The 13,706-nt window shown below is 48.2% G+C and overlaps 1 protein-coding gene across 1 annotated transcript in view; it reads right to left on the bottom strand.

The window, feature by feature from the left end:
• PRDM11 (PR domain containing 11) overlaps positions 1-13,057 on the bottom strand; it is a 47,352-nt gene extending 34,295 nt beyond the window's left edge. The window contains exons 1-3 of the mRNA XM_008577557.1: positions 12,939-13,057; positions 12,482-12,585; positions 11,482-11,744 (exon numbers count right to left, since the gene is read on the bottom strand). Of these exons, the coding sequence (XP_008575779.1) occupies positions 11,482-11,744; positions 12,482-12,585; positions 12,939-13,057 (486 nt within the window). The remainder of the gene's footprint in view (positions 1-11,481; positions 11,745-12,481; positions 12,586-12,938) is intronic.
• Between the last annotated feature and the right edge of the window lie 649 nt (positions 13,058-13,706).

Genomic DNA, 13,706 nt, shown 5'->3' on the forward strand with positions numbered 1-13,706 from the left:
TTGGAAAAAAAAAAAAAAAAAAAAAAACAATACATGGGAATCACCGTGAGATTTCTGCACCCACGGGAGTACTGTGTTTGCGACTGAGCTGGCACCCCTGTATTCTTCACCCACACCTATCACCCTTCGCCATGTGACTCCACTAGACTCTGTCTTACACGCGGGCTGTGCTTCTTTGCTCTCTGACCTTGGGTTCAGCTATGAGACTTGTGAGGCCAATGGGATGCTGACAAACACAATGCCAAGTCTTGAAATGTAGAAGACTTTCCCCAGGGAGCCCTGCTCTTTTAGCCTGGGCCCAGAACAAACAAGCTCCAGATCTCTGAAGCAGACCAAGCTCCAGAGTGAGGCACCCAGCTAAGTCAGCCCAACTGCAGTCAGCCAGCAGGTGCACAAGTACAAAGGAGGAACTGTAGTCAACCAGCAGATACATGAGCAAGAATAAGTAACTGTGGTTCCATGCCAGGGGTCAGCAAACAATGGCCCGCAGGTTCCTTCTAGCCCACTCCCTGTTTTTGTATGGCCCACCCACCAAGAATGGTTTGTATATTTTTAAATGGTTGAAAATAAATCAAAAAGAATAATATTTCATAAAATGAAAATATATGGAATTCAAATTCCAGTATCCATAAATAAATTTTTTTTTTTTGTCCTTTTTGAGACCGGCCACACCGCGCTCAGCCAGTGAGCGCTGTGAGCGCACCGGTCATCCCTATATAGGATCCGAACCCGCGGCGGGAGCGCTGCTGCACTCCCAGCTCCGCACTCTCCCGAGTGTGCCACAGGCTCGGCCCCATAAATAAATTTTTATAGGAACCTGCCACACCTATGGCTGCTTGTACGTGTGACAGACATTGCACAGTCCACAAAATCTAAAATATTTCCTATCTGGCCCTTTACAGAAAAAGCTTGCCAATGACCCCTCTTCTATGCTGCTGAACTTTGAGATGGCTTGTTTCACAGTAATAGTTGACTGTACAACACCAATTATTACTACTTGCCAGGAGCCACTGAAAAAAGAAAAAGATGTACACTTAATATGTAAATGCCACATTCTAGCAAAGAAAAGGTCAAGGGATATTGTGGCAGTTGCACTAACAATAGATTTCCCAGTGTTTCAAATAGAGACAAACAGCGGGGAAAATAAAGATATCACAAGGCACACGAAAGCAGAGGCATTCCAAACACCAAAGAATCTGTGTCTTAGTAATCTCCACCACATTTACCTTATAAACAGCAACTTAGTTTTAGTAAAACAACATCATCCATCACATTAAAATGATTCTGTTCATTTGAATTATGTCGTAGTGCTATTCATTTTATATTTATAAATTGTTTTGGCTTTATAGTTTAAACGTTATAAATATAAGAAATGTTGTGTTTATCTTGCTTTATGTTTATGCCTTTTTAAGTAACATTAAAATAAAAGTAACACAACATTGAGACTCCACAAACCTTAAAAGTCACCTGAGCAAACCTTTATAGTTTAAACGTTATAAATATAAGAAATGTTGTGTTTATCTTGCTTTATGTTTATGCCTTTTTAAGTACCATTAAAATAAAAGTAACACAACATTGAGACTCCACAAACCTTAAAAGTCACCTGAGCAAACACAAGTGGGAACCACAGCTGGGGTAGTGCTGAGGAGCCAAGCAGCACAGGAGCTCAGGTTAGGAGCTGGTCTATACTGGAAATACTGGACCAGTTCAGAATAATTTTTCATGCTCTACTTTTGCTCCAATACAATAGATTTTGAGGTTTATAGACTTGGCTCTAGTCAGAACTGGTTCACTTGCATATTATATTTTCAAGGGGACATTTTTGCTTAGATTTGTGATTTAATAACCAAACTACCAGCATTTATAAAACAGTTGCTCAGGCTGAGCCCATTTGATGCACTTGATATTAAAAAGAATCTCAGAATTGAGATGCATATTCTTACTCCTGGAAAAACAGATCTTGAATCAATAGTGTTTATGAACCATAGTATCTGAGAACATGAGAAGAGTGACTTTTTTCCGAGCATCACCTTCCACTTTTCCTTCTAAGCACACTCTGCATTTCTGCTATACCCTATTACCACCCCCCACCTCAACAAAGGCCCCACCCCCTGGGCCTTTGTCCATGCTATGCCCACCACTTATGATGCCATGTTCCCTCAGTTTCTGACTTGGTACGCCACTCACTTCATCTTATCCCTCAAAACCTAGTTTGGGCCGAGAGGCAAGGACATCCCACTAGTAATTGCGTACCCCGTGCCCAGAGATCTTGGTTTCTAAACACCATTTTCCAGTAAAAGGAATCAGAGCTCCAAGGAGAGATGGCTAGAACATCTTTTTGTGTCAGAAAACAGGAAGTGTTAAAATAATGATGGGGATGTGTCAAAAGAACAAGGAGCTAGTCTGAAAGGGCTCCTATTGGCCAAATCTAGGGCAATTTAACTATCAAAGTGGATAATTACAGGAATGGACTACAACACATGAAATGAGAAAAAGAATTGATGAGTCCTTACTGGCACTAAAAGTAGTTTTAAAATGGGGGAGCGCTGGGGGAAGTCAAATACTTTTTTAACAGAAAAATATCAAGTAATAAATGTAGAAGGAATAGAAGGAACAGAAAAATCATTTTAAGCCATGATGGATTAATACAGGCTAGAATCATCAATTGTTAAAAACACTGGGTAAAGGACAAGATAAACTGACATCACGTGCCTCCCAATAGCACAAAATGAGAAAAACACAACATTGCCTGTGCCAAAAATGTATAATTTGAATCTACCATGAGGAAACAATCAGACAAATCTAAACTGTGCAATATTCTGCAAACAACTGGCCTGAACTCTTCAAAGTGTCAATACCACGAAAGAGAAAAAACCATGCAGTGGGACACTTCCAGAATAAAGGAGACTAATGAGACATGACAACTAAATGTAACGTGTGACGTTTGAGTGGTTTGTGCATAGGGGAAAAGTTATAAAGTACATTACTTGGGGCAACTGGGGAAATCTGAATATGGACTATAGATGAGACAGTATTACATCCATTTTAAATTTCCTGGGTGTGATAATTACATTGTGGTTATATGGGGCAGGGGCCACCAGCCGACTACCACTGGTAGATCAAATTTTGCCCCCACCTCTGTCTATGTTTACACAGCCCGTCAGCGACGAGTGGTTTTTGCACTTTTTTGGTATTAAAATTCTTTATATGATTTAGTTTATATGATTTTCAGATGCATATAAAATTCAAATTTCAAAGTTCACAAATAAAGTTTTATTGGAACACAGCCACACTCATTCATTCATGTACCATCTATGGCTGCTTCTCACTAAAACAGTAGAATTGAGTAGCTGTGACAGAGACTGTATGGTCCATAAAGCCTAAAAAACTTATAGGTGGCCCTTTAAGAAAATGTTTGCCCACCCCTGGTCCAACAGAACACCTTATTCTTAGGGAATATAGGCTCTATTTAGAGGTGGTTTCATGATGTCTATAACTACAGCTCAAATAGTTCAGACAAAAACAAACAAACAAAAGAGTGTGTGGGGTGGGTGGGTATACATAGGGAGGGATAAAGCAATTGTTATAAAATGTTAGCAATAAGTGAATCTAGAAGCAGGGTGAGTGGGTGTTCATTATACTATTTTTACAACTGTTCTACAGAGTTTAAAATTTTCAAAATTAAGAGTAATAGAAATTAAAAAACAAGCGTGAAAAGTGCACATACACACCCAATCTGTCTCAAATATTTGTCCCTTCTTTTCTCCCTGGACAAGCCCGTTATTCCACCTCTGAGCTCTCCAAACTTGGTAAAGGCTGCCTGTTCCCGTCCCACCTCCTGGCTCTGCAGCTGTCCGCTTCTGCTTCTGTCTGGCCCAGGCACTCAGGGTCCCCCAGACTCCACTCTGCAGGGTGTGCCACGAGCTTTTGCATATCCCGCTTCAAGTTTTAAAAGAAATCCCCACTTCACGGTGGAAGCTGAAATGGGGAAAACTGTGACACCGATTCACATCTGCTTCTCCCCAGAACAGCAGGAGCCTGGCAGGTGGGGGGCTCATTGGCATGGGGCAAGTGATTCCATCAATTGGTGTCCTCTCTATGCGGGTCCTCGGGAAATCAGAGTGCCCAGTATCAGTGTCCAAAGGTCTGATGTCCTCGGGAGCTCACTGGTACTTTTCACATCATGGACAGAAGGCACTAGGAGCAGCCCGGGCTCTCCCTCTTCAGGGGCTGCCAGATTTGGACACTATATAGCTAAAAACGCATGAATAGGTCATTACAGTATACATTTTTAGTCTCACTCCTGGCTCCAATTTAGGTCTCCACCCTTGTTTTTCTTTCTTCTCTCTTTCCCAGTTTTAATATGCTATCATGGTATATTTTATATATCCTGCTAGGCTGCCCTAAATCCTTTCTGGAACAAAATGGGATCTGAGTAAAAACCTGAAATAGAAACACTGTGCTGGCATCCTCCATCTGTTGTCTCTTTACCAAGCCACATGGCTGATGGTGCCTCCAAGCACCTTGAGCCTGCAGCATCGTCCCTGGCCTGCAGTGTCTGTGGGTAGCCTGGGCAACCTGGGTGACCTGGGCAACGATGGATGGCGTTCACAATTTCCATGGGGATGAAAAAGTGGAAGAAGGGGCATGGCTTTTCTAAACAGCAGCAGTGAGTGCAAAACTTGTGCCCAGGAGTCCAGGCCATGAAGGAGAGATGCCGAGTGAAAACGGGCACGTGGTTCAGGCCCCCGCCTTGCACCACTCTGCACACAGTGGGACCAGCTTTCCTCTGGGTTGATGGAACTTGTGCTGAGCAGGAAGGATGAGCAGAATGGAGCCAACCAGGGCAAGCAGGTAGGAAGAGGAGCAATAAGTCAGGGAGGTGGGAAGGAGCAAGAGGTGGGATGGGGGGGAGCTGGAGTCAGTCTGTGTGGGTGTGAAACCCATCTCCGCTGCTCACTAGCTGTTTAGCTTTGTGCAGGTGACTCATCCTCTCCAGGCCTTGCTTTTCTCAGCTGTGCAATGGATACAGTAATACCTACGTCATAGGAGCTTGTTAGGATCAAATGAGATGATGCTGTAAGGCGCCAGGCACATAGTGAGTGCTCAATAAACATTAACAGCTACATTTATCACTACTACCATCACCATTTCTACTTCAGTACAATGTACGTATTGAGGCACTGCGGGAAGAAACGTGTTTTGTTGGATGGGGGCCAGAGCTTTTGAAGGCAGGCAGAAGGTCAAGAAAAGATAATACCAAATATAGCTTTGAGACAGGACTTAACAAATGAATGCAGTTTATTTAGGAAATGAGGTTTCCAGATCCTGGTCCAAAGTCAGTGCCAAGATTCAGCCCACCTACTTCTCCTCTCCCACCATTCAGCCCACCCATTACCTGAGCAGCCAGAGCTGCTCCTCATGCCTGCTTTTCCCCAACTGAGGCTTGAACACCCACCCCAGCAAACACAAACAGCGGTCCTGCTTTCTCAAGCCATTTCGAGCATCTGTTCTCTCCAGGCCTTCAATGCCTCTCACCTCTTGGGATCACAAAGGTCAAAGCTTCCACACGGTCCTGCAATCTCCAGCCACTCCTTCCCTACACCCATCCACTTGATGCAGCTCTAAGGAACCTCCCAGGAGTAATGATCCTGGCCCCCAGCCATGTCCCCCTGCTGCAGGCCACATCCGGTCTTGACTGGTGGAGCTGGCTTATAACCAGGCTGCAAACTCTAGGGCTTCCTATTTTTTCTTTCCTCCCACTGCAGACTCATGCCAGGCAGCAAACCTCGGGGAGTCTGTGCTTTAGAAACTCCTAACTTTCCCAGCTCGGCTTTCCCAAGGTGCAGATTCTGGGGGTGGGAGGAGAGGATCCTAGTTGCCCTTCCTAGATTTTCTCCCATGCAACTTTCCCATAGGCTGAGAAGCTGTGGGCTTACTTCTATCCATCCTTCAAGATCCATCTCTAATCTGCCCTGTTGAAACCAATCCCCATGTCCCTGCTCCGAAAGCCCTTTGCAGTGCTGTGGTCATCAGCAACACTCTGCCTCTGTGTTATTTGGTTAAGATTAAGCTTCTTCCCCCCAGTTCACCATGGCCTCTGCTCCCTGTAAATGAGCCTCAGGCTCCATAAGAACACAAAGCAAACATCACGCATTTCTGTCACCCACGGAGCTCCCTGCTCAGGGCCTAGTGCTTGGGAGTTGCTTTATCTGTGAGGTGGGATTGAATTTGGACCCATGACCATTCCCGGCCCCAGGGTGGCTTTTAACTACCCTACCTGCTTAGTCATGTCTCCCCATGAAGGGACTCTTGCAAGCCCCCCGGCATTGCGGAGAGGCTCTGTCTTTGAAGGAACCCAAGGTCTACCATGTACCAGCTATGGGAGTTGGAGCTGCTAACTTAACCTCTTCCATCCTGTGTTTCCTTATTTGAACAAGAGGGGTGGCAATGTCACTTGCAGGACTGTCTCGAGGAGGAGTGTGAAACGACAGAAGGCTCCTGGTAGGTACCTGGCATGTAATAATTGCTCAGTGGGCCACTGGATTTTTAAAACGAGCCATCCGCCCTTGTTAGTTCCCCCTCCTCACCTCCCACTCACACCTCAATCCACAGAACTCTGGCTTCTGCCTGTGAAACCGCTACTGCTAAGGGTACCAAGACCTTCATGTTGCCAGAGCCAAGGGGGTTTCCGGGCTCAAGCTTCCTGACCCTGGAGCACTGACCCTGCTGACCAGCCTCTTCCTCCTCACTTCTCACAAGTCCTGGGAGATTCGAGCTCTTGCTTCTCCTCCTACCACTCCACTCCTCAGCTCCTCTTCCTCGGATGATTCCTTAACCTCTGGCATGCCTAGGGAAAGGCCTCTTCTCTACTCCCCTAAGCACATTTTCTGTAGCATCCCCATCCTTCCCAGTGCTTCAGCTGCATAGACTTACACACTCGTTTTTCCCCTCTATCCCGGCATCTCCTCTCAACTGCTGACCCACACACACCAGTACGCCTCTGGACAGCTCCCCCTGGGCATCTCCCTGGCACCCTGAGCTCAACTCAGCCCAACCTGAACTCACCTTCTCCCTTCTCCTCAGTCCCAGGCAACCTCTCTCCATCTGCCCGCACATTTTAACAGATGTCCCTCTAAACACATCAGCCTCCATAACAAACTGCCACAAACATAGTGGCTTAAAACTACACATATGTATTATCTTACAGTTCTGGAGGTCAGAATCCCTAAAATCAAGGTGTGAGGGCTGGCCGGCTAGCTGAGTTGGTTAGAGTGTGGTTATAACACCAAGGTCAAGGGTTCCAATCCCCGTACTGGCCAGCTGCCAGAGAGAGAGAGAGAGAGAGAGAGAGAGAGAGAGAGAGAGAGAGAGAGAGAGAGAGGTATGGGCAGGGCTGCATTCTGTTGACCTGCCTTTTCTATCTCCTAGAGTCGGCCTGCCTCCTTTGGCCCCTGGCTCCTTCCTCTGTCTTCAAGGCCAGCATGGTAGCACCTTCTAATCTCTTTCTCTCTGACTCTGACCCTCCTGCTTCTCTCTAATAAAGATGCTTGTAATTACATTCGGCCTACCCAGCTAATCCAGGATAATCAGCCCATCTCAAGACCCTTAACTTAATCACATCTGCAAAATACCTTTTACCATGCAAGAAAACATATTCACAGGTTCTGGGGAATAGGACACGGACATCTTGGGGGGGGGGCTATTATTTTACCTACTCTACCTACCTGCCTCCTTCTGCTTCAATTCTCTAGGGTGTCCCTCCAATGACAGAAAAGATGCTGACCCACCCCCTTTTGTATGTCCAGTGTCTCCATCTGAACCTTCTGAGATGATGTAAAAGCATATGCAACAAGCCTTAGTCATACTCTACATTCAACCATTTCCTCAGCAGTTGTAAGGAAGCTAAAATCTCTCTAATTAACAACTCCCTTGACCCAGGGCTTCCTCCACCCCTCACTCCACCTCTCTCTTATCCCCCTCCTCCACTTCTGATCTTATCTCTAACAAAACTTCTGAGAAGTGACCATGCTGGTCAGCCCCACACTAATCAGGTTTCCACCCCGTCACTCTCCCACAGGGATTCTGCAGATAACTCTTTGTTGCAGGGGCTATCCTGTGCATTGCAAAATGTTTAGCAGTAACCGCAGCCTCTACCTTCTAGATGTCAGTAGCATACCCCCACCTTGAGTTGTGACAGCCAAAATGTCTCAAGACATTGCCAAATGTCCCAGGGGAGTGGGTACAAAATAGCCCCAGGTTGAGACCTTATGGTAACAGCTCTTGCTAAAGTCACCAGTGACCTCCCTAGCACTAAATCCAATGGACACTTTTTAGCCCTTCTCTTGCTTGACTTCTCAGCAGAATTTGACACTGTTGGGCAATGTGACCTTTGTGAACTTCTCTTCTCCCCTGACTTCCAGGACACCCTCTCTCCTGGTGTTCCTCCTACCTGTCAGGCTGCTCTTTCTTTGTCTCCTTTGCAGGATCAAGCTTCCTTTCTGGTCCTTTAAGTGTTGAAGTTCCGCAAAGCTTAGTCCTAGGCCCTCACCACCTCTCACTCAGTCCATTCCCCTCGGTGCACTGACCGCTATATGCACAGCAGACTCACAGAGTGGCATCTCCAAACCTCCTCTCCAAGCTCCAAACTCATATATCCAACTGCCTACTTGACATCACTACTTGGATACCTTGATGTCACTCCAAACTCAAAAGTCCAAAACAAAAATCATGATTTTTTTCTCCTCAACTTAGTTCCTGTAGTGGGTTGAATTGTGTCCCCCCAAAACTCCCTGAAGCCTGAATTGTGTCCCCCAAGTTTTATGTATTAGAAACTTAGCCCCCACTGTGACTGTTAAGAAGGTGGGAAATCCTTTTATGGTAATTGAAAGGTGGAGCCTTGAAGAGGTGATTGGGTTGTAGGACCATGCAATAGTGAATGGATTAAAAGTGGTGGTCAGGGGTGTGGTTCTGAGGGCTTTTAAAGAGGAGAGTCTGTCTTTCTCTCTCTTTCTGCTCTTTCTGCTTCCACCATCTTGCAATGTGAGACCCCTGGGTCACTGTTGCCAGCACCAGATAGACTTTGGACCTCCCAGCCTCAGAAACTGTAAGCAATAAATTTCATTTTCTTTATAAATCACCCAATTCAGTGTACTTTGGTATAAGCAACAAAAATGGACTAATACAGTCCCCTTCCAGCATTCTCCACTTCTCTGAGAAAGTCGCCATTACTGACCTATTGGAAGGGGAATTGTCCTTAACACTTCCTACTCCACGGTTTAGGCCAATTAATCTATTTCTTAGTCAGAGCTCTCATCTATGAAATAGTTCACAAGTCAGTTCACTTGTCTCCATGTCTCTGCCCCTACCCTAGCCCAAGTTTCCACCATGGCTGACTCAGAGAACCACCCTCTAACTGGGGTGGGTGGTGGGGCCATCCATTCTAGACCAACACCCCTGGCCCCTGCACCCAGTCAGTTCTCCAGGCTGCAGCCAGTCACCTTTCCAAAACATGAATGTGATCAGGTCACTTCTCCCTACCCCTCACTTAAAGCAACCTGAAATCTTCTCACTGTTCTTAAAATAAAGAACAGATGTCCTCATTTGGCCCACTGAGCCCTACGGGTCCAGCTCCCACCTCCTCCTCCAGACCCCTGTATTTGCTGTACTCCAAGATGCTGATCTTCTTCCAGTTGCTCGAACATGCTGTGCTCTCTCCTGCCACAGGGCCTTTGCTCATGCTATTCCATCCATCTGGATGCCCCTCACCAATCCTTACTTGATGAACCTTCTCTTACTTTAATCACAGTTCAGCTACCAGGAAGCCTTCTCTGTTCTGGCCACATCAATAGCATTGGCTGTTCATTTTCTCCTGGCCTCATTAACTACCAAATTTCAGAGTTGTAATTTTATATATATTTATCTTATTCTTTGATTAATTTCCTTTCCCTGACAGTAAACTCCATGAGAGCAGGATTCATGTCTTATCTGGCCCACTCTTGTATGCCCAGGGCCAGCCCCACGCCTGGCACGAAGGAGATAATCAACAAGTACTTATTGAATGAATAATGATCTCCATACCCTCTAGTCTACCTTTCTCTATCCCACTCTCTGCCATCTTCCATCCCATGTCCTGTCTCTCTCTCATTTCTGGTAGCTCAAGCTAGACTCCTGAGAGTTGTCTTTGATAACCCTTCCTCTCCAAATCTTTGAAAACCCCTCTTCCTCACCTTTTCATCCATCCACCAATAAATCTTAGGGATCCTCCCCCCTAAATCTCTTTTAAAATTGTCCACCTCTAGCACCTGAGTTTAAGCCACCATCTTTTCTTACTTGAACCCCCGCCCCAGCCTCCCACCTGGAATCCCGATTTTCCATGCTGTCACCTGACTGGCTCACACCTGTGCTGTCACGTGCCAGTGGCCTCCCTGGCCCTCAGGACGAAGGATGCGCTTACCCTGGCTGATGAAACACAAGGTGACCTAACCCCTGCCTTCTTCTCCCACCAATTTCTTGCCACTCTGCCACTTGGGCTCACTGCTGCTGCCACAGCAGACTTCAAGTTCCTCTCTCAGCTCTTCTGTCTGCATCGAGCATTTTCTTGTCCCCCTTCTAAGACTAACCGCATTCATTCTTCAGGTCTTAGGCTAAAGGAAACCTTCCAGAAACCCCTCAACTAGGCCAACAACAATAATAACAACAGCTGATATTCACTGTGTGCTTACTAAGTTCAAGCATAATCCTAAGAACTTTGCAATACTGATTCATATTATCATTAACAACAACTATTATTATCCCCATGTTACAAAACAGGCACAGAGAAGTAAATGACTCGAACGAGGTCACATTAGATAATAAATAGCAAAGCTGGCTGATATTATGAACTCTGGCTCTAGACCCCAAATTCTTGGGCACTGTGAACACTGACATGTCCCCCTGTGATGTGATCCCAGAGAGTCCTGTGTTCCGCTTCGGTCACAGAGATCACATGAGTACAGACTTATTCAATGCCTGTCTTCCCACCAGACTGCCCACTCCCTGAGGGCAGGGACCATGTGTGTCTTCTTGAAGGCTTTGTCTCCAGCACCTAGCCCAGTGCCTGGCCTTTTAAACTGAACACCATGCTCTGCATCCCTACAGCCCCCAGCTCCAAGTCACCCACTCTGGAAGAAGGGTTGGGTAAATCCTTTGTAAAAGTCAGATACACACATGAGGATTCAGGGGAAAATCGCCCTGAGTTTTGCCTCATAATTCACTGATCTGCCGACTACTGCCAGGTGGGCTCCCTCAGCATGGCCCTTGGACAACAGGGTTGCAGCCACTCTGCCAGGGCAAGGAGACAGCAAGATCCATCATCCACATGTTCTGAAATGATGGCAGAAAAGCTCTTGGGCCAGACTGGGTCAGCATATGGCTCCCCCTGCTGGTTCCTTCCCCGCTCCTTGGCAACCTCTCCCATGGAACAGCCCAGGGGACACTCACCAGCCATGAGAAGAAGCCAGCTGATTTGTCCTGGGTGGAGATCTGCCCCTCGTAGGGGCCGAAGATGTGGCCCTTGGGGATGACCTCATTTATGCATCGCACATCGTTCTCTCCACTGGCTTCCTTGACTACCTCCATGCCCTGTGGGATGGTGAGGGCTGCCCGATCTGGGATGCCCACAGGCACTGGTGTGTCAGACACAAACACAGGGGGACCATGGTTCGGGCACTCATCCACAAAGTACTCCTGGCAGGACTCGCAGACTGGAGGGATGGAAAGAGGAGGGAGGGCCTCAGTTGTTGCAGGGAGACAGGACCCTCCCGCCCCCATGGAGGAGGCTGAGGGGCTGAGGATAGTGTGCGGCAGCAGAAAGCACACTGCATGCCACTCGAGAGTCCCAGCCCTCCTTCTACCCCAGCCAGCTGCAGGCCCCTGGGTCATCAGTAGCCCACTATCCTCCCTGGGGCTCAAAGAGCATGCCTGCCACCCCAAAGGAAGCCAGTAGTTCCCTTGGTCTCAAGTTTGAGAAAGTAGAAGAAAGAGCATGGCTTTGGAGTCCATTGTGCATGGTTTGAATTGCAACTGTATGTCTGTGAGCTGAGGGACCTGAGGCAGGATACTTAACCCTCATCAAGCCTCAGTGTCCTCACCTGGCATGGCTTTGGAGTCCATTGTGCATGGTTTGAATTGCAACTGTATGTCCGTGAGCTGAGGGACCTGAGGCAGGATACTTAACCCTCATCAAGCCTCAGTGTCCTCACCTGGAAAATGGGGCCAACAACAGCCACCTCAATGGCTAATGATGAGGACTAACCGAGGCCTGGACCTGTGCCTGGTATACCATAGGTAAGTGCCTATCTCACCTATAATAGATATAGGTGAGATAGGCAGTAATAGGTGAGAAATAGCAATAATTAGTGCTAGTGCTGCAAATTCCCTGGGCAGGGATGGGGAATGGGGGTGAAGGCAGGAGCAGCCCAGAGGTTCGTGCTCCACTTACACCAGAAGTCCACTTGCTGGAAGCTTTTGGGCATGATGAGGTCGCGCTTCCCTTTCAGTTTCTTGGGCTCCATTTCCATGGCAGAGGAGTCTGGTCTCCTAGAGCTGGCCAAGACGGGGGCCAGCAAAGAAAGCAAAGAAGCCATCAGAGAGTGACAGCCCAATGGGAAGGGAAGCTGGGGACCTGGCCAGGAGGCTGAGGGGATGTGGGTGGGCAGAGGAGCCTCTGCCAGCTTGTAGCTCAGTGTAGAGGGTGGGAGAAAGACTAGAATCCGGAGACCTGTGCCCAGGCCTCCGTGGGCTACTGCTTGGGCTCTTCTAGAGCCTGTGTCCCTGGCGCTGTCTGGAGTAGAGTTAAGGAAAGTGTCCAGGGAGTGGTACCTTTCCCTAAGGGCCCCAGCCAACAAAGCCCAGCACCCGTCCCCCAACCCTCTCCAGTCCCCACACAGGCGCCTCACCACGGCTGGCCATACTCCTGGTCGCGGAGTGGTGAGCAGACCTCTGTCTTCACCACTGTCACCATATCCCCCACGGCTGCCTTGGTCTGGGCCAAGCACTCCTTCATGTTCTCAGTCATTCTGTCCTGGGGACGCGGGAAGCAGGACCAGCACAGGAAGAGGATCAAAGAGACAGGGGAAGAGGGGTGAGCAGTGGAGAGGGCAAGCGGGGGTCCCTCGGAGTCTGGTTACCCTCCCTGCCATCCCCAGAGGAAGTGCTTGAGAACACAGACAACAAAAACAGCTGTAGCCCTGCCAAGAGGAAATGCCATTTCTATCCTGGGCTGGTCCTGGGGACGACTGGAGCCACCAGCCCCATGGGGTCAGGGGCTAGAGGCAGCTCAGGCCAGGAGCCAGGGCTGGGAAGCACAGCCTGGACACCAAGACCAAAGGGCAAAGGGCAGAGGAACCCACGCGAGCCTGGGCACAAAACTCTGCAAAGGGGTGCAGGAAGGAAACGAGTCAAGTCCAGCTGGGGCCAAGGGGGGTGGGCAGATGAAATGGGCCAGGGACTGCCAGAGAGTGCTGCAGCCAGGACCCCTCTGCCAGCTACGAGCAGGTACAGGCAGGGCCTGGGGATGCTGGCGTGGGCCAGCCAGGTCGGGAGCCCTGACTCCAAACCCCACCCCGCTCTCTCGAGGGGACTCTTCCCCAGCCCACCGCTTACCGCCCTCCACCACCGCGCTGGGCTTCAGCCCCTCCCTCGGCACCCCAGGGTCCTCATGCCAA

The sequence above is a fragment of the Galeopterus variegatus genome, unplaced genomic scaffold (genome assembly GCF_000696425.1).
Source record: "Galeopterus variegatus unplaced genomic scaffold, G_variegatus-3.0.2 Scaffold1538, whole genome shotgun sequence".
NCBI lineage: Eukaryota > Metazoa > Chordata > Mammalia > Dermoptera > Cynocephalidae > Galeopterus > Galeopterus variegatus.